This window comes from Manacus vitellinus, unplaced genomic scaffold (assembly GCF_001715985.3).
Source record: "Manacus vitellinus isolate BGI_N305 unplaced genomic scaffold, ASM171598v3 scaffold_8_pilon, whole genome shotgun sequence".
NCBI classification, from domain to species: domain Eukaryota; kingdom Metazoa; phylum Chordata; class Aves; order Passeriformes; family Pipridae; genus Manacus; species Manacus vitellinus.
In genome coordinates this window covers 15,342,316-15,365,587 of record NW_021940864.1, presented here as the reverse complement: position 1 = coordinate 15,365,587, position 23,272 = coordinate 15,342,316, and the positions used below count along the sequence as shown (strand labels likewise).

Below are 23,272 nucleotides of genomic sequence, written 5' to 3'. Positions count from 1 at the left end.
AAAAGAGCTTTGGAGAGAATTTCAAGCATAGTGACCTCCCTTTGAAATGTGTCTGTGTAGTCAGTGTCTTGGAGAATCTTGAAAATGTTTGTATGTTTTTTTCTTGCTTTATATCCTTAAAAATATCCCACTAATTTTTTTCTTCACTCTCAGGCCTAGTCAATGTTGGCATTTAAACAACCGAAGGACCTCTACTAAACAATGGAAAAAAATGTGTTTGTAAAACTGCACAAATACCTATTTCCAAAAATAATTAAAACTGCTGTGGTTTCAGGGACACAAGTGATGCATTTTGAAATAGGACTAAATGTTTATTTACATGAGAGAGCATGTTAGCTCTGGTCTACTGAGAAAATAATGGGCATTAAACTCTATACAGCATACAGTCCACTGAATAAAAAGTAGATTATATTTTAAAAAGAGGTCTGTGGTTTAGGGATCTACTTTTGCTTTTTAAGCAAAACAATTCACTTCGAGACTTTGTAAAAAAAATAACTATTTTGATAAAAACTTATCTCTTGATTTTAAAACTCTTTTAAGGACTTACTTTAAACATAATGAAAAACAATGAGAGGGGATAATAAGTCACAGCAAGAAGTAGATTTATTGTGCCCTATAGAAAAGTATCAATCCAAAGTCGTCTTGGTGTCACTGAGTTGATGTAGTGAAGCTAGTGGTGGATTTCCTCCAGGCAGAGGATGTTCCCAGAGGTAAGAAAGCTATCTCATGCCCCCACCTGCCTTCATTGCCCAGTGAAGGAGATGGCACGAGAGGTTAGAGGCAAAGGGATGCAGCCTGAGCAGAAGAGGGCTGTGATACTTGACTGCTGGAGCAGCTAGCACTAATTTGAGCAGCCCAAAGGTCACGACTATTTATGCAGATAAAAGGTCAATGGCAAGCTGGCATGTGGCTGCAGGCTATCTTGGTACGCACTTCACCCGGGGCACTGATACAGGCTTCTGATTCACAGTTTGTCTTTCTGCATGAACTTTCAGGCCAAGCTTTGGCTGGGAAAAAAAAATCTCTGCCATGGGAGTTGACACAGTTAGGATCCAGATGCAATTTTTTGTGGCTCAGGCTCATCTGTAGCTAAATCAAACCTTTGAATCATTATTTATAAAAGCAGCCAAATTCTGAACTGTTTGCTCAGTATTTAATCAGCCCTTGTGTGCATAAACCCCTCTGAAAGTGTGCCTGAGTATAGAGAAAGGAAAAAATGAATAAGATGCTCAGGATGTGACCTGCTGAAAGAGAGCCAGTGAAAAGCCTACTGAATTCAACAGAGATAGGTTCTTCAGCTGCCAGTGTGTGTGGATTTAATCAGTTTAAACATGTAGGACCTTAGAGCACAAGACTAAATGGCATGGCTTGAATTTACAGAACAGTTTCCGTTTAGGTGAAACAATATCTATTTGAGTGAAAAAGGGGAAGTAGATATACTATGTTTAATCTAGTCAGATTCTACACTATATTTGAAGTTTTATAGTCAATAAATGCTTAATCTTGTACTGTCATTAGAAAATTAAAGTATATTTTAACATTCAGTTCCAGCAGCTGTCTGCTGCACTGATTTTAACCAAAATCCTTTTGCTTTCTGCTGTATATCAGTCCCATATGCTCTGATCTCCAGTAGGAAGTGTGCAAAATATTTTGTGACATTTCACTACCCCAAAAAAAGGTAATGGTAAAGCATCATTACATTGATTTGCTTTTCATCACAGAGGTATTTGGCACTATGCCTTAATTAAGGTTGCAGCAATAACGCTATTATAAGCACTGTTTTGCCTCCCCCGGTAATTTTTTAACTGCAGTTGCCTATTATTCTGTCATTTTTGCTTGTTAATAAAGAAAAAATATGTTAGGATGAGAACCACTAAAACTAAGAGTCTTCAGATATAGAAAAGCATATTTTTCTTCCAGCCATCTTTTCCTGTCAAAATGGAGAATTACCAAGTTCTTCCTTGACCACTGTCTTCCTAGATCTCCACATGAGGGGAAGTTTAAACAGTTGCTTGGATACATTTTGTCAAGTTTATGAATTCCATTGTACTACTACTTCACTCCGTATATTGTGGGCTTGGTTTTGGATGAACTGAAACCAACCCATAACAGTGGTATAGTCTGGTTGGGAAATAAACATATTTGTCTGTGTTTTCCCACTGAAAATTGCAAAATCCTGGCCACTGAGCATTTGCTAGTGCTTTCTCTGTCATATTCATCAAACTAAAGAGAGTCTCCATTCTAGACTGAGGTTCATTCCTTTGTAAGCACCGATGATAATCATTGGCTGGTAGTTCTCATGGACAAAGGCTTCTGCCCCGTGTGTGGAAGAGCAGATAACCCTTGAGAACTTTCTCTTTCTCTTACAGCTTATCAAATGAAAGAAAAAGAAGTCTTTGAAGAATCTGAAGGCATTGGAATACATTATGCAATTTCCTGGACTTTATGCTACCTCTTGTAAGTGTTATGATATTATTTCCAGTCCCTGGAAAACAGAACTGTACTATAGATGATGACTGTGGGATTTCTGTTATCTTGGAGCAAATATCGGTTTTATGCTTTCCTTCCTATTAAGGCATTTTAGAAAATGAAACACGGAAAAAGCAAGATCTTCTCATAGTGTTGAGGGCCATCTATTCTTGTACTTCAAGAACATGGTTTAGAAAGGGGATCTCCTACTGCCTCTGCCCAGGCAGCCTTCTCATCTTCCAGAACGATATGCTTGTGAAACGAAGAGCTACAGCTAGGTTTTCCTCATAGGAACACAGAAAATACTGCAGGTTTATAGACAGTGTTCCATCAGAAATCCTCATAAAATGGAAGCAGTAAGATTCTGAGTCCCACTGGCTTTTTACTCTTAAACATAGTCTAGAGCCTGTGATTAGATCTTGCATCTTCCTCCAGCCTCTCTCAGTTTTATGTGAGTGCACCCATCTACTTTTTTGGACTCTCCTGTCTTGTTTCATGTCAGTGAATGGTCACAAGATAGTTAGAGTCAGCTTTAGGTCACCCGAATCAGCTTTACAACATCTAGCCTCAAGTAGGGGAGCCATGTAATCCTCACAATAGAGCTCTGTATCTGCTGGCTTCAAAACCTGAATGGCTTCTTGAGAGGGTTGGCAGTCTGTGGTAAGCACTACACTTCTAGAGCTACCTTGCTATCCGTATCTGAGTTACCAAATGCTGATTGGGATAAGCCTGCATTGCCTTCAGCACTGACACAGCTATAGGCATGTTCTGAAAGCGTGTAATGCAGTCCCTTTTGCCTGCGACTCAGACCATGTAGTGCTCTTATCTGTGCACTTTCTACAGAAACTGAAGTGTGGGAGGAATCTCCTGTACTATTCTGTAGGGGAAGAAGTGCCATCCCTGTAATTGATGGGTACTGTGTAGTCCAGGTGTGAGTCCTTCAGGGACCAGGCATAAAGGACAGGGTAAGGTTTTCAACATGCAAGGGAAAAATGCAGCTATTCCCACAAGCATGTTTATATTAGAGGAGGTGTCTTCCATCCAACACCATCCGTAAACCTCTGTTTGTTAATATCTGCTGCTGTCCTCCACGTGAGGTGAGGGTACCTGGATGAGCAGTCACCCCAGCTCCTCCCAGTTCTCAGCATTCTGGGTTGTTTGATCAACAGATGATCTCAGGATACCAGAAACAGGGATGTCTCATTTAGCATCTTAAAATTTGCACACAACTAAGTTTTTCCTTGCTAAGGGCTGAATGGGCCTACCATTGGCTAAGTATTGATTTACACCCTAGTTTTATCCCCATAAAGTTGGAACTGAGGATAAAGGCCTTTCTCAGAGAGGCAAGTTCTCTATTACAGACAAAGCAGGAAAAAATCAGACCCATTATGCAAAAAACAGCCATGAGCTACTTTCCTTCAGTATGTAGCAGTTAGTTAAATGCTGTGTTAGTACTCACTCTAGGTAGAGAACTTTTGCTTCCTTTATCAGAAAATCACTCATAAAATTTACAGTTAATTTCTAATTAGGTTGTTCAAAATATAACTATAATCTTGAGGAAGCAGCTATAGCATTTTATGCCATTGCACTGTGGTCTGTATACATCAGTCCGAATGATCCATTAAAGTATTACTAAAACGATAGAATAAATTGCATTTTCACAATATTAAATATACCACAAAGAGTAACCGTGAAAATTGCTGGCATATGCAGCTCATCTAACCTTGGAACTCAAATTGCTTTTCTAATTTGCTGCCATAATCGTGAAAGTAGACTTCTGTAAAACTATATTTCTGTGTTGGGAGAGGGGACAGGGGGAGAAGCACAGCGGACAAGCATTGACAAATCTATTAAATTACATACCAGAGAGAGAAATTATCACATTAAAAAGCCCAAGTCGGTAGAGCTATACCTGACCATTGCAACAGAGAAATTACCGTCAGTTCCCATTATTGCTCTGTCAGAGGTGTCAGTCGCAGCCCGCGCCTGCGGCCGGTCATTTGATGTATTTCCCTGCCTCTCACGGCACATGCAGGCTGCGAAGAGCGTCAGCTGGGCTGCTGGAAAGCAATTCTGCTTCTCTAGGCTACTGGGAGAGGACCTCAATATACCTGAGAATCTGCTGGTTTACCTACCTCAGAGTGCCAACAATCCGTTTGTGAGACGGGAGAACTCCCCCCCTCTCCCATTAATTTCACTGGGTTGTTCACTTTAATGCTTAGTAATGCCGCTGGAAGTGTTGGTGTAATTTCACGGGTAGTGTAATTGCAAGTTAACTTCGTGGCTGATCTCTTCAACAGATGGAAGCAGGGTGGGGGTGGTGATGAAACCCACAGGAAATGGGTGCTGCTGGAGGAAAACGCAGATGGAAAAAGGGAGACACATAAGAACAGAGAAAGGGGAGAGAGAGAGATCAAGGAACCAGGGGGCACAAGAAACATATGGCAGAGGGAGGATGCTCTGAATGACCACTTTAGAGAAAACTGAACACAACTAAAAAGAGTATGAAGAATTAAATATAAATTACAGATACCAAATACTTTAATGGACATTATAAAAACCCAAATGCTATGGTGGTCAGATCTCTGGGACCAGACATTCTTGCATTCAAGTACCTGCTCCTCAGCAAACCCTTAGGCCATAATTAAAGAGCCTGCATTTTATTTATGCTGTGGGCCTCATGTTTTCTACAGCCTCCATGCTCCTGAGACTCCAGGAACAGGACTCAGGCAGAACTTGCTGTCTCAATACAGCCCTGCCACATACTTTTCATCAAATCTCTCAGGACCAGCTTCATTCAGAAATGTTTATATACCTCATCTTAATAGATCCCTTGAGACTTGGCACCTGAGTAACCCAGGCGTCACAATGTTTTGCCTCTCCATGGTATTGTGAGGATAAAGGACAGATGCTGAGGAAAGGGCCTGGCATATCAGGCCCAGCACCATGCACCCGTGGGCGTTTTGTTGCCAGGACCCAAGCTAACATCTCCACAGGAGATAGTTTTGCTCCACACAGACACGCCAGCACTCTGCTCTGCTCTGCTCCAGATTTCAGGGTGTGACACGCACTCACCCTGAGTGCTGCTATGCCACTTTTATCCCAAATCTAGAGCAGTTGATGAATTTTTTTGGTCAAGAACTTGTCTGCAGTGATTCACACCTCTAGAAATGTATAGAAGTTGGGAATGTCAAAGGAATCCTTAAAACTGAACCAAAGGGGGCACTGGGGAGGAGGAAAACTCGCTTGAAGCTCATCTGTCTGCGTGGAGCATAGCCTGACCACAGGTGGGGATTTGCTCCTGCTTCCTATGGCAGAGGCTGGAGGGGGCATATGTAACAATAACCTTGTCAGTCATTGCTTTCTCAGGAGAGTATTTTGTTCACCTAGGTACGCACTACCTAGGTTATCAGAGTTATCAGATAAAAAATATTATCAGAGTATACAAAGATAATAGTTCAACGTGCATGATTTGTGGACTATAAATACAGTAAGAGGAAAGGAGGCCTAACAAACTAGTGCATCACAAAACAGTAACTGCAGATTGATTTCAAGGCTGAAGGCCAAATTTAAGTATTGTTTTCTGTGTTCCCTATGATCACAAAGTGAGGAAGAGAGATGAGAGCCACTGGATTCAGTCAAGGGGTCCCTAATTATTTTAAGAAATCAGGTCTTGTTCTGGGTTTGGGGTTTTTTTTATTCCCCTCTTTCTTACTGAATTTGGTGGACACAAGACTATCCTGAAAAGAAATCAGGCTTGAGGATTTCCATGAATATTCAGGGAGAAAAACCTCACAAAATTTCAGTTAAAGAGTTGGTTCATGCCAGTCCCCTCCCAGGCACATCCTATTTCTATGGCCTATAAACCAAAGAGACTGCAAAGAGCAGAGATGACTGAAACCTCTTTAGTGTGAGAAGTGAGAGCCATTGCTCTAGTTTTTGTAATAACAGTGAGTAGATAGGTATAAAATACTGTATAAATACCAACTAAATAATTCCTTCAGTAGATATGGAAGTAGGTAATTTGTATTGAAATGTGACTGGAAATTTGTATTCAAACTTAGGTCAGAAAACTTTAACTCAGGCCTGCAAATTTTAATAATGGATTTATCGTCCCAAAAATGAATGTTGTGGTTTTCAGAGATGGCAGGTTGGTCTGCTTTCACTGAACTCAGCCAACATTGCCGAATTGTCTTTTAAAATATACATGCAAGTTTGAAAGTTATGTCTGGAGCCATTTGCCCAAATGCATCTTACAGAAAATGGTGCTAAGACTCCAGATTTCAGCTCAGAATTTCTGGCCACCTGTTCTCAGGCACAGGATTTGGGCGTACACCATTCCTAACAGGGAGAAACGGGAAAAATGTCTAATTGGGGAGGTTTAGGTTGGACTTTAGGGGAAATTCTTCATAGAAAGGGTGATTAGACATTTGAATGGACTTTAGGGGAAATTCTTCATAGAAAGGGTGATTAGACATTTGAATGGGCTGCCCAGGGAGGCAGTGGAGTCGCCGTCCCTGGAGGTGTTTGCTTTCAGCAAAGTCTGGACGATGGCACTTGGTGGTAGATGGCACTTGGCGGTATTCGGTCAAAGGTTGGACTCGATGATCTCAGGGGTCATTTCCAACCTAATTGATTCTGGTAAATGTGTTCTTTTAAACAACGCTACCAAACGACGAAGCATCTCTGGCTTGCAGCGCGAGATGGGAATTTTTTTTTCTGCACTGTGTTGGATGCGGAGCGAGTCTCATTTAGTAACTCTGTGTGGGTGAGGCTTTCCGGGGCACAGCGAGATAACAGGCTCCAAACATTCTAGCAAACGCGGTCCCAGGGATACTGTTCCCGCTCGGTGCCCAGGGAGCGGGACAGCGGCCGTGTCCCGGCCACCGTGGGTGCCGACGGGGCCGGGCCGGCCCCGGCCCTGCCGGGCCCTCACGCATTGCGGGCGGGGGGAGGGGGAACCGCGTTCCCGGCCCAGACTGTGCATGTCCGAGTGACGCATTGCAGGTACGAACCCACCAATCAGCGCCCTCCTTACGGAGTCTCTGCACTCCTAGGCATTTTTTCCTAAGATCCCCTTCCGCCCAGGAAAATAGTCCGCTCGCCTCCACATGCCCCCCTGCGCACCCCTGCTCCTCTCCACACCGTTTCACAAGCGCAGACCCCAGTTTTTCCTGCACCTCACCCTTTCGTGCGCCCGGGCTCGGGGGCTTAGGGGCACAGGGGCCGCGCTCTGGGCGCGGGGGGGCCCTGCTAGAAGGGCGCGAAGGACAGGACTCGCTTTCGCAGCTCCGCTCGCTGCCGAGGAGAAGGGGAGGGGGGAGGGAGCGCGCGAGCCGATCACGGGCGCGGCGGTGAGGCGGTCTCTATGAGCGCCGGCGGCGGCGGGCAGGGCTCAGTGTGAGGCGAGCCGTGCAAGCGGCAGGTCGCGCAGGCGTAGCGCCCCGTGCAGCTCTCAGCTTCCCCCCCCACCGGGAGCGGCCCCCACCCGCAGCCAGGCCGGGGCCACCATGGTGAGTCCCCTGGCACGCGACAGTCAGCCGCAGGTTCTCGGGGGCGCCGCTGTGTGCACGGCGTGTGAAGCGGGGGTGGGCGGTTGGATTGGGCTGCGGATGGGGGGGAGGTTGGCTGGTGATGGGGCGACGTCGCCTGCCAGAAGGCCGGGACAAGGTAGGTCTGCAGGAACGCTCCCTGCGCTGCGACGACGGGCTTTAGTCTATGCGCGGGATGGTCCCGCTCGGAGGCGCCGTGTGGTGGGAGGAACAGTTGTGCGCGCGATGGCGTCCCGCCCGGTCCCTTTCGCCCTGGGCGTTGGTGCGGATTCAAATCCAAACGGCCCCGGGTCGGCGGGAGCGCCGTGAGGCGGCGCTGGGCGCGTGCCGGGGGGAGCGGTGGATAGCGGTCCCGCCTGGGAGGGGACCTGGGGCGCTGGGAGCAGGGGAAGGAGCTTGCCACGATGGCATCAGCTCCGCGTTCTTATCGCTTTCCCCCTCCCTGTCCCTGGCGTGTGCGGCTGAGAGTGCCTGGGGAGGCAGCCTAAGATGTCCGGCTCGCTAGCGAGGTGTGCTGCGCCTGGTCATAATAATGCACTGCGGAGCCCTGCAGCTTCTGAGCAGCATGATGATGAGGGGCAGGCTGTGCCTCACTGCACCATCGCCCTCCTCGCTAGACCTGTTGTCAGCTCGCGTTGGAGCCCCTGCCGATTCCGTGGTAGCGCCTTGGTGTTGGCGGCTCTGTTGGACAAGGGGTTATTTGTGTTCTCTTTTTTTTTTTTTTTTTTTTAATCAATTTTGGCTTCCCGTTTTGGTCACTGCAGAGGATAGTCTTGCGTTTATAATTTTTTCAGTGATGCCTTTAGGACTTTAATCCGCTGTCGAAATAAAGCGCATTTTGTGGGATCGGAGAATTGTTTCAAATTCGGTCTAGACGATGTGAAATTAGGTTGTTTTTGTTTTTTTTTTAAACAAGTGGATAATGAGAAACGTACCAAAACCAATTTTGTTGCAAAAGCAGCACCAGTGATCGCTTAGTGCTATCTATCTCTGCGTTAAGATATTATCTCTGCATTAAGATAAGTATTGTGGAATTGTCTTTTCATTCATTACGTGCTTCTGAGGAATCAGATCACTGTCAGCTCGTCATGTCTAATGTGAATGATGGGTACTTAAAATTTAGTTTTTTTGAAGTGCTCTTTCTGAGCAAAGAAATTAGGTGAATTGAAACCTGAATTGGTTCTTTTGCTTGAATTGTGAACCTATACAGCAAACCATCTGTTAAGGAGGGGGGAAAAAGCAATGGATCTAGCAAGCAAAAGACTTGCTGCATTTAATCATCATCTGTAGAGAACCAAAAATGGAGTATCTGCAAGCAAGGTCTGTGTTAAAATGGGTGTGTCCAGGAGGCACAGTGACAGTGAACGTGGTCATAGTTCATCCCGACAGACCAAACTGGCTCAACCTGTGACTGAATGTTGTCCAGTACTCCCCATGGTAGATAAGGCAGAATGATTTGCTCCTAGAATAAGCTAACCTACCATAAGCCTAATTTTAGTCCGTATATGCTAGTCTGTCTGGTTCTTGTTCCATGGTTAGTCCTGCCAGAACAGAACTGTCCCTTCAGATCCGATTCCTGTGAAATACACCGAAATGCCGAGTTTCAGAGAGGAACTGTGTTTGCGATTTGCTGGTGGCTCTTTATCAGGCAGTGTTAGTCAGTCCTGTGGAGGATCTCCCAAACTGGTTACTGCAGAGCAGCTACGGCTGTAATGGAACACTACCTCTAGAGGCTGTATGTGCCACAGAAACCGCCGCACACACAACAGCTCCCCTGCTTTTCTAGGAGGTTTAGAGTCTTTGTCAGGGCCTCCGCACAAACTGGGGGTGGGGGGATGGGAGCTACTGCAGTGAAAATGAAAGTACTGCAACGTGAATCACTGAATGCCGTCTCATATCTATGATGGCATCAGGAGTTTTTCAGGTGGGTCTTGGCCATGATAAAGGGCATGTCAAACCTTCAGCATGGGCACGTTACAGTCAGCATTTAAACGTTTGGATCTGAAGTTGCGTTGCCTCGATCAAAGTGCGCACCCGGTCACAGGTATGGTGCACGATAATCTAGCTTAAATTCGGGGCATAGAACTCCAGGAGGCCCCTCTCGGAAGGGCACGGTGGCCTGTAACTCGCGCGCACGGTTCCAGGTTGATAGTCCTCCACCTGGGTGGCACGGGAGGCAGGGATCTGGCAGGCTGCTGGCTCCGCCCTTTACTGCTGTTGCGCAGCAGTCCCTGCAGAGCCCAGCACTGCAGAGTGCAGATGGTGTTTGTTCAACCTTGCCCCACCTCCCCCCTTATCTTTCAACTGCTCCATACCTGTGCCTTCTAATAAGGTTTGTGCTCTCCTCGAACAGTGTACCTCTTACAGGTACTGTCAGAGGTTATCCAAATTCATGGTTAGGGTGTTTTAAGTTTCTGGAAGAGTTAGAGAGGAGGAAGAGCTTGAGAACACTTAACAGCTCACACATTGCTATGTCACGTCTTCATATAAAATTGTTTGTATAAAACAGTACGTGACTCAACTTGGTAACCCGTAAGTAGTAACCTAAATAAACTAGGTTCTTGTTGCTTAAATCTGATCTACAGCTTTCTGTGGGTATAAATGTCTTATGGAAATGTAGCACATCGTTCTCGTCACTGGAACAGTAAAAATGTAAATAGCATGCAAAGGTAGGAGCCTGTGTTACTGATACTCTGCAGACAAGCAAAAATCCTTTAGGCTTCTGCCAGGTGACCGGCAGAATACTTCCATCCCAAAGCCTAGAGTCAAATCGGTGATGTTCTCAGTAGTGTTGCTGCCACCCTAGTCTGTTTTTTGTTCGTTGTTTGTTGGTTGTTTTTGTTTTTTTTTAACAAAAAGTAGAGCCTACATGGGGATACTTCCTACAGCAGCTGAAATTTGGACAAGTGGAATCTGTAGCTTCCAATACCCATCGGCTGCTAGTTTAAAAGTTGCTCAGCAGGGAGGTCTTGGTTCTTAAAGTAGGTGAGCCCCAGGCAGTCTGAGAAAGGAACTGATCGAGGCCTTTGTCTTGGGCTGTTGTTGTATTGTATGCAGATTTTTATTTTTTTTTTTGTAAACAGTTTAGCTCTTGTATGGCTGCTTGAGTAGCTGTCTTTCCTTCTGTTGTAGGAGGAATAACCAGCAGCTGGTAATTTCTAAGTTTGTATGCAATATAGGAATGTAATTCAAATTGTAATTACTTAAAAAAATTGACAGGTGGTGCATATACCTTTTTCTAAGTCTTCCCTTGACAGATGGTTAATGTGTAGGGAGAGTGTGGTGGGCACGCCTAGTGACTGAAAATTTTTCTGTCAGTATTGCATTAACTATAAAAAGGGTTGTTGCTGAAATGGTTACAACAGGAACAAAACTGAAAATGCACTGTTGAGCTTAGGCAGTGAATGTGTCTTTTCTGTATTTTAGTGTGGGTTTTACTCTTCAGTGGGGTATTATGAAGTAAAGAGTTCAAGAAGCTTCCCTGAAGGAAATGTGTGGCCTTGTTACTGCAATTGAATTGAAGCTATCCAGAATTCGTTTGAAGAATAAACTGACTTGAGACCCTGGGAAGGTGTTTCTACAGTCCTCAAACACTTTTGTGCTCCTTCAGGAGTGAAGTCCATTTTGGGTTTGGCCTCAAAGACTGAGGGTTTTTATTGCTGTCAAATACAGTTGATTCAAAACTGGTGATAGATGCAGAAGAGGTATAAACTGGGGTTTACCCAACTGATACAGAAATTACGCCCTAGACCACAAAACCTTTCTTTGCTGGCCCTGTTAACTACCTGGTAGCTGAGCCAGTGTAGACAATGGTCTGAAAAGGTCTAGACAGGTGCATGTCACTGAAATGACTGTTTTGGGCTGAAGCTGGTGTCTTGTGTTTTACAGCTAGGTCTTGGACATGAAGCTTGGACATGTTCATCAAGGGATGATTTAATTCTAGCAAAGAGTATATTTTTCTAATTTTACCATTGTAACTTACCAGAAGATACTAGTCTGCCTTAAATTTGGCATTTGGGAGTTACTGCTGCATTACTTAGACCTAAAGTGTTTCATTTGAAGCTGAGCATGGTAGTGTGCTGTGTGAGCTTTTTAAAACCAGTCTATAGAGAGGGGCCTGTGTGCCCTGAGCTTGGTAGTGTTGCTTGGGCAATTGATTGATAAAAGTGGTAATATATTACTTGGGTGTATCAGATATTTCAGGGTCAGGAAATGAGGATAGGCTACCAGTTTTACTTAGCAAGCAATCCCGATGACTTTTGAGCTGTGTTGGTTAGAACTATTTCAGAATGCTATAGATTAGTCATGAAGAGCAGCTACCATATTTAGAGGTTTCTACAAGTCTTATTTTGCCTTGAACTTTTGCTACAACTCTAATCATATTCTCTTTTATTGCAGGCTGATCAACTGACAGAAGAGCAGATTGCAGGTGAGACTTTTGTGCTGTGTTGCTACTCCTACTTGACCTGGCACATCTCTTAATCCAGTGACAGTCTTGTGTTACACAATATATTTTGTTTTCTTAGATACTAAAGTAATATGGTGGAATGTTTTGATATGTTACCTAAGTTTTAAAGGCTCCTCTGGACACAATGAATGTGTAGTTAAACAATCCTCACATCTTTACTGGCTAATAGACTTGTGACTCTTCATTTTTGTCTCATGACTACAGAATTGTCTCAAGTGCAAACTGAAAGGGGGTTAGGCAGGGCGAGAGTGGCAAGTCTCTGGTGAAGGGGTGAGGCAGGGGGAGAGTGGCAAGTCTCTGGTGAAGGCTCAGAGTCTGCAGTACTTTTGTAACAGAAGGCAAAAATAATGTACTGTGCTGTCTCCTGTCAGCAGAGATGTTTCAGAGTGGCTCTTGTTGATGACAGCAGAGATTGGCTTCAAGATGACAACTCTTAATATTCCATATTTGGACCTGCATTTTGCGCTTGGACACAAGTGTTGTGTGTGTGGTGTTCTGATGGTCTGGCACTTGCTCTGAAATGCTTAAATATGCATCTCTTATATCTTAGTATTGGCCCCTTAACTCTGGGTTACGTGCACTTACAGCTGCTTATTAATGACAAAAACTTTGCGTTATCGTGTCTGCCACTCATGCAGGCTGCACAAACTTGGGTGTTTCTTATTGTTCTCTGTAGACTTATTTGAACTCCAGTAATTGATGTGACTTAAAGCTGGTCATGCAGAATTCAGCTTTGCCAAAGACATTAAAGAACTTTAGGTGTTTAATCTGACAAGTGTATAGTGTTAATACTAGAAAGTCTTAGTGTGCATAACTGTCATGTGAATTTGTTCTTGAGGATGTTAGGGTTCTGCTAATCTAATAGTGCCAGGTCAACCGTACAAATAACATCCTCTGAGAGATACTGCTATTTAATGGTGGTGTATCTCTTAAAGACACTGTATTAAACAGAAGTGTCATTATGAGCTGGTTTGTTTTTGCCATAATTGTCAAATCTGAAGTGTAAGAACATTCTTCTGTAGCTTTTACACTTCAGAAGCTTGCTTTTACTCGAAGCAGACTAATTATGGTTTTGTGGAAAATCCTTAGTCTATTTACTTGTTGCCATGGTACTGTCTTGTGAGTAAGCACAAGCCAAATTTAGTTCAATTTAAGATTTATTTTTTTTCTGGGACTGGCCTACATATCTTAAAGGTTTTGTGATGAGTTTAGTTGGAGCAGGTTTTATTAATTGTCACTGCTGTCTTTTCAATAATGCATCATTGTTCCAGTTCTTAACTGTAGAAGCTTTATTAGTTGATGTAGCTGATTATGGAATATAAACAGGAAGCTTGTTACCTTGGGATTAGTGCAAATTTTAGCTATTCATTTATGATGATATAATTATTGGAACAAAAAGCGAGTATTGATAAGCCTGTCATGCTGGAATAGAGGTTTTCATCTGCACGGAAGGAATAAAAGTATATCTTTAGTGTTAGTATTCAGGGTAAAATGTCCTACCACTTTCAGTTCAGTTATTGGTATTTCATTAAGCAAATGTGTTTGCAAGAAAACCATAAACCATGAACCTCAGAGGTGAAGACATGAGCCCACTGGTGGTCTGTTAGGGAACCGTCCCCAGTACTACTTAGGAAGGGCTGCAGCTGACTAAGCAGTCTGCTTAGTTTTGCTGCTGAAGGACAGTGTCTTCCCATGAAGACTTTCAGGTAAAATTTGTGTGTTCTACATACTGTGGCTTGGAAAAATTGAGCCACTGCCACTGTAACTGAGCTTCTCTGAAGATACCTAGCTTTTAATTTGAAGGTAAACTTAGTAAATGGTACTGCAAGGTAGTGACAACTTTACCTTTCCTAAATAAAAGACCAGAATACTTAATGCAACCACTTCTCCTGGGCTTAAAATCTTCCACCCATACTGCAAAGCACCAGAATAGAGTTGTTAAAGATTCAAGATGTTATTTTCCATGGAACTCATTAATCATATAGGACTGAAGCTCCTTGTCAGAGTAAGAAGAGGTGAAGCTTCCCAGAGTTTGTTCATACGAGAGACTGAGTTTTGAAAGCTAAGTAGGTACAGAAAATGAATACTGGCTGCAGTTACATTCAGTAAGAATTGAAGTTGCTAAGTCCAGTGGTCATCCCTTTGGTTAAGCGTTGTATTGAAAAGGTACGTAGGTCAGGACCACTTAATGTGGGTGGTCGGGTGGGGGAGCAGCCTGAAGATGCCTTTGCCCCAAAGCCAACTGGTCTGCTGAGCTATCCCTCCTCCCATTAGACCTCAGGGTTCTAACTGGGCTCTGAACAAGTAGGCCTATGTATGGTGTTTGTTATATCTTGTTCCTTTACTGTGCTGTGCTTCTCTGTTGGGGATCTGACCGCAACAGTGATTTTAAATTGATGCCATAATAGAAATAGACATGTTTAAGTGTTGAGCTCCTGGTAGCTGTGAAGAGAACAATCAACATTCTCCTATAAAAGTTCCAGACATAGCTTGCTAAGCTGTGCAAGAGTGGGAATGGTAGTCCTGGTTCACTGAACATATTAGGTCACTGAAGACTGCTACTTCATCTGGAAAGGTGATGTGGTACAGAGGTGCCTCAGAAGCTATGGTGAAAAAGAACATTTTGAGCTAGGGTGGTGGTGTTAACATTCTATTCTGTTGGATTAGCCTTTCTTTCATGGGGCTTGGAAGTAGTGTTTTTCTTGATGCTTTTCAGAGGGAGGAGACCTTGTAGCCTTACGAGAGAGTTTTCGTTTGCAATTTGGTGTGAAGAAGTGGAATAGAGAGGATTTGTTTCACATGCTACTTGGAGTCATAAAGTGTATGAGGTCTGTTTTATAACCTTATGTTGCAGGAAGCCAGAATTGAATTACTCACTAAACTTTAGTCATAGCTACCTTCACTAGCCATGGCTGCAAATCTTCAAAAGCTATGCTACATTCCTCTTGTTCTCATCTGAACTGTATCTGTGTAGGTTGTTACTCCTTTGTTCTAATTACTGGAGGTGGTTCCCAGAAGTGGTTAAAGAGGTATTTTAATTGTATTCCTAACTTGATTCAGCATTTCAAATGGGAATGTGCTGCTAATCTTTGACTTGCTTTATTTTCTTTATGGTTATGCTTACGATTTTTAGCTGGTTGCTTCTTAGCCTACAGCATCTTTGAGTAAAAGAAGGGTAGAATTGTCCTTTGAGTGGTTCCTTTCAAGTGTTCAGAACATACCACTGAAAAGCCTATTTTTGTAAAAAGAAAGCTTTTAAATTTTGTGTTTAAAAAAAAAAGTTAAGTATTACTTCTTCTAAGCAAGGTCACTACAATGCTGAGAAGTCTGCTTCATGGTTAGGTTAGTGATGGTTGACCTTCATGTGAAGGACAAAGTTGTTAACAGCTAAACATTTTGAATAACACTTGAGCACTTGACTCTTCAACTTTCCCCTTTTGAGGTCCTTCTATGTTTGACTATGAATTTCTGTACTAGCCTCGACCTGAAAGCCTTTCCTTCCCTGGTGTAAAACATAAACCTATTTGTTGCCTCTAAGACAACTGAAACTAATCCCAAAGAGTGTTTGGGACTGACTATAGGTACAGGTGCTTGGTGATTATACAAAACTGGCTTCAAACAGTTTTGTTTGGTCTTGTAGTAGCCTTGCTCCAATTCTTATGGGCTAAACAGTGGGAGTTGGCTTTTGGAACACTTCAGACTGTTAGATGTAGAAGAGTAGGGCTTTTTTCCTAAGACTTGATTGTGACTCTGGTATTATAGCTGCATTCATGAACTATAAAAAGCCTATTTTTGTAGTTTCATTTTTAACACTTGGCAGCTTGTACTTACCTCAAGGGTTTCAGAGTATGAAGTGGATGAAGTAAGACTTCATGCAGGTCATGTGAAAACACAGTTTTTACTGTGACTAATTCTGGTCTGGGAAACCCACCATCTGGAATGCTGGCTGCTTGGAAATGTTGAAAAAAAATAATGCTTGGAAGTATTTCTGATGAAGGAGTACCCTTGAGCTGACGAGTTGTCCAAAGGCATGATCTTAGGTGCTTTAGAAGCTGTAAAAGGATCTGAACTCTAGAAGTTAAGATTTTCATGTTTAACTGTCGTGTGTATGAGCTACTACAGCCCAGTGAGCTCGTTTAAGGTCTGTGGCCAAAGACAAACAGATGGCATGGATTAAAACCAGCTCCATTTTTGGACTGGACAATTAAACATGTTATGCTTGTATTAATATTCCTGGCTACAGTACAGCCATTGTAGGGGGTTAAGAGGGTAATGTTGAAACACAGCTAAAGCAGTCTTAAAACTAGTCAGAAACACTTCTGTGAGTGCTGTTTCAGGATGCAGTAGGGCCAAAGCAATTTTCTAAGCAGCTTTTCAGAAATGAAGACTCCAGTGACTTTCCTCCTTGAACAACTGTGGTAGCATTGCATTGTTCAGACATCTGTGTCTAGCAGAAGTGGGTTATAATGAGAAACTTGGTTTTAGTTTGGTCTGACCATACCTTTTTCCATTGGCTCATCTCCTCAATTAGTAATAAAGGTGCTGTTAAGCTATAGCATTTATATTTTAAGTACCAATTTTAAATTTTCTCATTTAATTCCATGCTGTTTTCTGTTGAGATACGGTTCCTACCAAGAATGTGGATCATTCTAGCTCCAGATAGCTATTTCAATTCCGTGTTAAGAATCCTTTTCAAGATATAGTAACAAATATCTGAGTACTTCTGAAATGGATGACCTTCCATCTTAGTTTAGGTCAAAACGTGGTTGATTAGTAGACTGGTGAGTAGTTTTTCAGATGTTGGTGCTTTGATATTGGCATTACAGTTATACTGGCTGAGCAGTATACCAGAATTTTCTTACAAGAACGAAATCAAGTACCTTAGAACAATAGGCAGCAGTGAATTAAGTTAACCTTTCAAAGCTGAGGGGATTAACTTTTTTGTTGTTGTACAGAATTCAAAGAAGCTTTTTCACTATTTGACAAGGATGGGGATGGTACTATAACTACAAAGGAGTTGGGGACGGTGATGAGATCACTTGGTCAAAACCCCACAGAAGCAGAGCTACAGGATATGATCAATGAAGTAGACGCTGATGGTAAGAGTTCACTAATAAGTAATTTAATAAAGTGCATGAAACACATTTTTCTAACAAAGTGATTGTCTTTCAGGCAATGGCACAATTGACTTTCCAGAGTTTCTGACAATGATGGCAAGAAAAATGAAAGATACAGATAGTGAAGAAGAAATTAGAGAAGCGTTCCGTGTCTTTGACAAGGTACTATAATGTTTACCTTAAATATTCCTTTTGAGAAAACTGTCTGACTTCTAATGTACTTCCTCCTGAAGCTGAGGAGTATTTGCAGTCCTGTTATCTGGAACCTCTAGATTGGCCAGTCACCCTGAAGTTCAGTCTACTGTGGTACTGTAGCTGGAAGTCAAATGAGGTGTCAGGATAGTAGCAGGTGACGCCATTTAAGGTACTGCTTGTTATGATACTAAAATACTTGTACACAACTGGCAGGGAAATTGTTTTAAGTACTTAAAATAATGTTTTAAATCTTTCATGTAGTCTTTGCTAAGTGAATTGCTAAGAGTCTAAAGTTACTTGATTTACTTAAGATGCACCTTTGAACCGAAAACATATGATGTGAAGTACCTTGGAGAGGTAAGTTGGCGAGGAAAGTCAGTTGAGTTAGTATACACTAGTACTTCAATATTTGGTGTCCCAGCTAGCTTGGAATATGTAAAAGTAGTCTCTGAAGGCCTTGTGGCTTTGTGCTGGAATCCTGTTAAATAGGCAAATCAGATAAGTAGCTTGTTTTAAGAACCACTTGAACCACAGTCACAAAATTTAATAGACATCCATCACCTAAGATGGTTGCAAAAGGTGCTGATTGCATTGTCAGTGGTATAAAAATGTCTCTGAATACGACAGCAAAAGTAGACTATATTGGATAAGTTGATCTTTAAAATGTCTTTTTAAGACTAAGAGATTGGACAGTGTTGAAGGTACATTTGCAGCTCTCATTTGCCTTGTGCAAATGCTAGTGGTTAAAGCTATGTTAACTTCTTAATGTTCAGTTTGCTCTGCAATGTTCTTAAGTTATAGTTAAGTCACTAGGCCTTAGGCAAGTCTATTCCAGTGTTCCTTTTATCCCTCCCAGGATGGCAATGGTTACATTAGTGCTGCAGAACTCCGTCATGTGATGACAAATCTTGGGGAGAAGCTAACAGATGAAGAAGTTGATGAAATGATTAGGGAAGCAGACATTGATGGTGATGGTCAAGTAAACTATGAAGGTAAGGAGTCATTAACTGATTGTTTTTGTGTAGCACTTCTCATGCTGGTGCTTGTGTGGTTGCTTATAGCCACACCAAGTTTAAGTAGGGTAGTGTTCAGACAAGTTCATCTGAACACGTAGTGTTCCTTTAACTAATGTTCAATTAATATGTACATTGTGTACCTCTCAATGGGTTCAAGTTTGAGTGTTATTGCTGCCTTTGTGCCAAAGGCAGAAAAAGATTATTCAGCTGTGCAGTACAAGAATTAACTTCCTAAATCTAATGATGTCTAATGACCATTAGAATAAGCAAGTTGTCAGATGTTCACATACTGTTCTGTTCACTTATGAATGTTGATCTGACTGTAGGAATTCACTCATCTGTCATAAATGCTTTTAAAATTGCTTATTAATCAAAGGGGGAAAGCCTCTCAAATATGCGGAAATTTCAAGACCTTTAGAAGACCTCTTCAATATATTTCACACAAATCAGATGTAACTTATTTCTATTTCCTCCTTTCTTTCTGGCATTGAAACATAAATGAAGTAATGGGAGCAGGAGGAGTTCTTTCAGACAGGTGTTTGCAGCTCAGACACGCTAAGCTTGTTTTCATTTTAACTTTCCAAATGTGCTGTAGGGAGTAGTGAGGGTATTTTCGGATGATACCTGTACTGTTTCTGAGGTGTAGGTGTGCTTTTCCTTTAAGGCCTCTTTGGTTGTGGCCTAAGGACGAGCACTCATCTGTGAGTGAAGAGTTATTTTTATGTACAAGGCTGCTGTTTCATCACTGTGCTTATGGGTTCAGAGCCTGGCACTAGAGAGGATCATCATCCCTCTTGTTTCCAGTTACTCTTCTGAAACTTAAGCAGCCAATTAAGTCCTTTTAGGTTCCCAATCTCTTTTCATTATTGTATCTGAAACTATGTTCCAGCACAATAAATGAATCCTTTTCTGTGGGTTCTGATTTACTATGTGCCATGAATAAGCACATAAAGCAGTTGCTTAAAGACAGGCAAAATTACACGACTTGGGCTGTTCTGCTTTGGAAAACAAGAAATTCAACACTGTACATCTACTTAACTGATTGTCACTTCAGTGTGATTTCTGCTCTTAGTCATTCTTGGGTATCTTGTCCCCATCTGTAAGTCGGTGGACATGAGTATGTTTTGTTTTGGAAGTAAGGTTGTTCTCTAGTTAACTGAGGGACCAACTTTTATAAAAAAGTAGAGGCCTCTTGCCTATTAAAAATAGAAGGGGTTTAGGTGTGATTGGTGAAAAAGGGGACTATCTTGAGGATGCTTTTATTTGACTACAACTGAAAACATAGTTTTCAAACCATGTTCAGCATCAGTATGGTCACTTTTCAGATCTTGCAATTCAGTTTTTTTCTCTGAATAACTCATACAACTCTTTCCTTTTACAGAGTTTGTACAAATGATGACAGCGAAGTGAAGACGTTGTACAGAATGTGTTAAATTTCTTGTACAAAATTGTTTATTTGCCTTTTCTCTGTTTGTAACTTATCTGTAAAAGGTTTTTCCCTTACTGTCAAAAGAATATGCATGTATAGTAATTAGAAGGCCATTCCTCCATGTTTTTCTCCTTTATCTTACTGTCATTGTTCTGATTTTTGGAAAATTGATCTAAGTAACAAATGTTGCATGTGGCTTACTCTGGATATTTAAGCCCTTCTGCACATCTAAAGTTAGATGGAGTTGGTTAATTGAGGGAACATCTGGATTGTCTATTAAAGTAGCTTTCTTTAGGAGACTTAGGTATGACTAGTGTGACAAGTTACATTAAGTAAGCTAGGGTTTACCATGCATTAGCAATTCCTTAGTTAAAGCAACATGTTGGCTCTCCTTCTCTAGTACACAAGAGTTTATTCCCCTTTCTGTGATGGAGGAGGACTCTTGCAGTAAAATGAGGTTAATAGTATCTGTGTGTGGCTAATGCACTGTAAAAGTCATTCTCCTAGCTTACTTCACAGTAACTTGTTTGTGGCCATACCTGTAACATGTTGTTGAAATGTGGAGTCTTAACGTTGTGGACGATTGACAGTCAACAATATGAAACTTAAGTTGCACTAATGCAAAACGGGTGATTTATCCAGGTACTCGTACACAAGTTTTTTTTGTACTGCTGGTCCTGTACCAGAAAACATTTTCTCCTCTTGTTACTATGCTTTTTAAACTTTGTTTAGCCACTTATTTTAAAAAAAAATCTGCTTATGGCACGATTTGCCTCAAATCCATTCCAAGTTGTATATTTGTTTTCCAATAAAAAATTACAATTTACCCATACTGTTTCAATGTATCCTTGAATTATTTACAGGAATTGTTCAATGCAGTTGCTGCTCTATGTTTCAGTCTGTAGCAGTTCGGTTTGCTTATGCAATGGATTGGCTGTCTTAAAATAGCTTGGAAGGTGAAAACTTAGTCCTTAAACTCTGGCCCTTAATAGTATTGTTGACTTGAAGAAGCTTTCTTACTAGTAGTTTAAAATGTATTTTACAGTCTTGTGTGGAGCTTGGTGCTTCAATAAACTTACCGTAGTGACTGGCTATGCCCACTATCTGTAGACATTGTGAACTGGATGTTGACCTAGTTCAATAGTTGACCTAAAATTAAAATTCCTTGTTCAGACAACTAAACCTGTTTGCTTTCTTTTAATTATTTTGGAGTTTATTCCCTGTCAGTTGCTACATCGGGGTAACTTAGTCTCACACTTGGGCTTTTCTGAAACTGCCATATCTGAGTTCCCATTCAGGATGCAGCCAGCTCAAAGTACAGAAGAAAAACATTCTTACTCATTTGTTAATGAGCATAATTGTGCTTCTTGCACTAGTTTTTTGTCAAGGTTTAATTTTTTTTTAAAGCAGAAAACAAACCTGGTTTTGACCAAGGACAGATCTAAGAACTCAATGCCAAAGGCTGCTCGTGCCTATTGCCTCTCTACTCTCCTGGCAAGAACTGACTTGACCTTACATATTGCTATATGGTTATCTTGTTTGGGGATTCTGGTGGCCTTTAAACAAAGCATTGGCCCTTGCATCTGGTTACCCTCACTGGTCCCAGCAGAGCAGTTACCTAATGTTTTAAAACTGTTTCAGTCATCTTTGAACATGTAAAATTAGGACAGCTGTTCAATCTGAATTCAGGAACACTTAATCAAATGTTTATGGTCACCGATCTTAAAGCTCTGCTCTCTAAGGACTATGAACACCTCTACTGGCTTTTCAAAGAGGTTTGTCAAAAGTATTTAGGTTACCAGCATCAGAATTCCTTAGAACTGTTGTTCGTGCACTGGCAATCTGATTCAGGAAGCTTATGCAGTCTAAATTTTCTAGCAGTTAAGGTTTGCCTTCTATGGAATAAGTGACTGAACCAACACTTCCCACCCAGTCTTCAGCTTATGGTCTAGGAGCCTGGGGACAAGACACAGGTATTTAAGCTGGCACTGGTCAAGGATAATTTGACAGAACCATCAGAACAACCACTTGAGATTCTGAGTTGCTGGAGTATTGGAAATCTCATTTTTAAAGGTAAGTAATGCAAACAGGGATCTGACAAGAATTTGATTTTGCCGGTCTGGTGTCTTGACTTTGAGAGTAGACTGAGGATCACAGTTCAACCTATGCAGGCTTCTACAGCTCCACATGCCTGTGGAAGCGTCTACAGTAAAAAGGAGAGGGCCCTCTCCATTATGAAAGACTGTCGTGACCAAGTTATTTGCCTTTTGTAAAAGGAGTGGTTGAAGAATAAGTGAAAAGGCCACCTTTATTTATGGCCACTTTAGCTGCTCCCTGCTTGGAGTGTTTTAGTCACAGGAATCAAAGCTGCTGGTTCTGTTTAGTTTGTTGTCCATGTTGCTGTTATGTAAATGAAATGCCTGATTTCTAGGTCTGTATTGAAGTCTTGTAGCCCTGTTTACATAATTCTTAAGCTGCAGAATGGGAATGGTAGATTTCAGTACTGGCTGCTAATGGAAGGATGTCTTCTCAGGTACAGTGGGCCAAGTGTGATGGAAGCCAGTGGCATTGGTCATGAACCTTTTGGCTGAGGTGTGCTTTCATGTCCTTTTGCAATTGTGGAACAGTAATCCTTAGCTCACTCTAGGCAGAGTTCTGGATGTATGTGTAGGAATACTGAAGTTCCAAGCTGAGCTTCTGATAGCTATACAAAACAGTCCTTCATCCTGTCTGATAAATATGGTGGAGGTTCTTATGTTCTGTATACTAGCAAAAAACCTCATCTTTGGCATGACACTGCAGTAAAATGGCTGTTGGTGTTTTATTCTAAATGGGGCAGTGAGGTGGGAGATCTTAGGCCTAAAGACTAATGTTCCCTTAATGTGTAGGCTTAGGGGGATATCCTATTGATCCCTGATGGGAGGGAATGAAGACAGATTAATCTCAGTAGCATCCACTGGCAGGACAAGGGGCAGTGGGCACAAATTTGAATACCAAGTTCTGTCTGAACAGGAGAAAAGACTTTT

General features: G+C 42.0%; 1 protein-coding gene across 2 annotated transcripts; it reads left to right on the top strand.

Annotated features, from left to right (window-relative positions):
- The first annotated feature begins 2,430 nt into the window (after window positions 1-2,430).
- CALM2 (calmodulin 2) lies at window positions 2,431-21,428 on the top strand. Of its 2 annotated transcripts, none has more exons than XM_018085059.1 (6): window positions 2,431-2,457; window positions 12,420-12,450; window positions 17,445-17,588; window positions 17,662-17,768; window positions 18,658-18,793; window positions 20,199-21,428. In XM_018085059.1, exons 1-6 carry the CDS (start codon window positions 2,446-2,448, stop codon window positions 20,225-20,227), a joined length of 459 nt encoding a protein of 152 aa, XP_017940548.1. In that variant the 5' UTR covers window positions 2,431-2,445; the 3' UTR covers window positions 20,228-21,428. The 2 variants fall into 2 exon arrangements, with proteins under 2 accessions (XP_017940548.1, XP_017940549.1); XM_018085060.2 differs by lacking the exon at window positions 2,431-2,457 and adding an exon at window positions 7,826-7,982.
- The last annotated feature ends 1,844 nt before the right edge of the window (window positions 21,429-23,272 follow it).

Excerpts from the sequence above, each read along its gene's own strand:
- CALM2 (XM_018085059.1), top strand. Across the intron at positions 17,589-17,661 it reads CAATGAAGTAGACGCTGATG|GCAATGGCACAATTGACTTT; the intron begins GTAAGAGTTCAC and ends ATTGTCTTTCAG. Across the intron at positions 18,794-20,198 it reads TGGTCAAGTAAACTATGAAG|AGTTTGTACAAATGATGACA; the intron begins GTAAGGAGTCAT and ends TTCCTTTTACAG.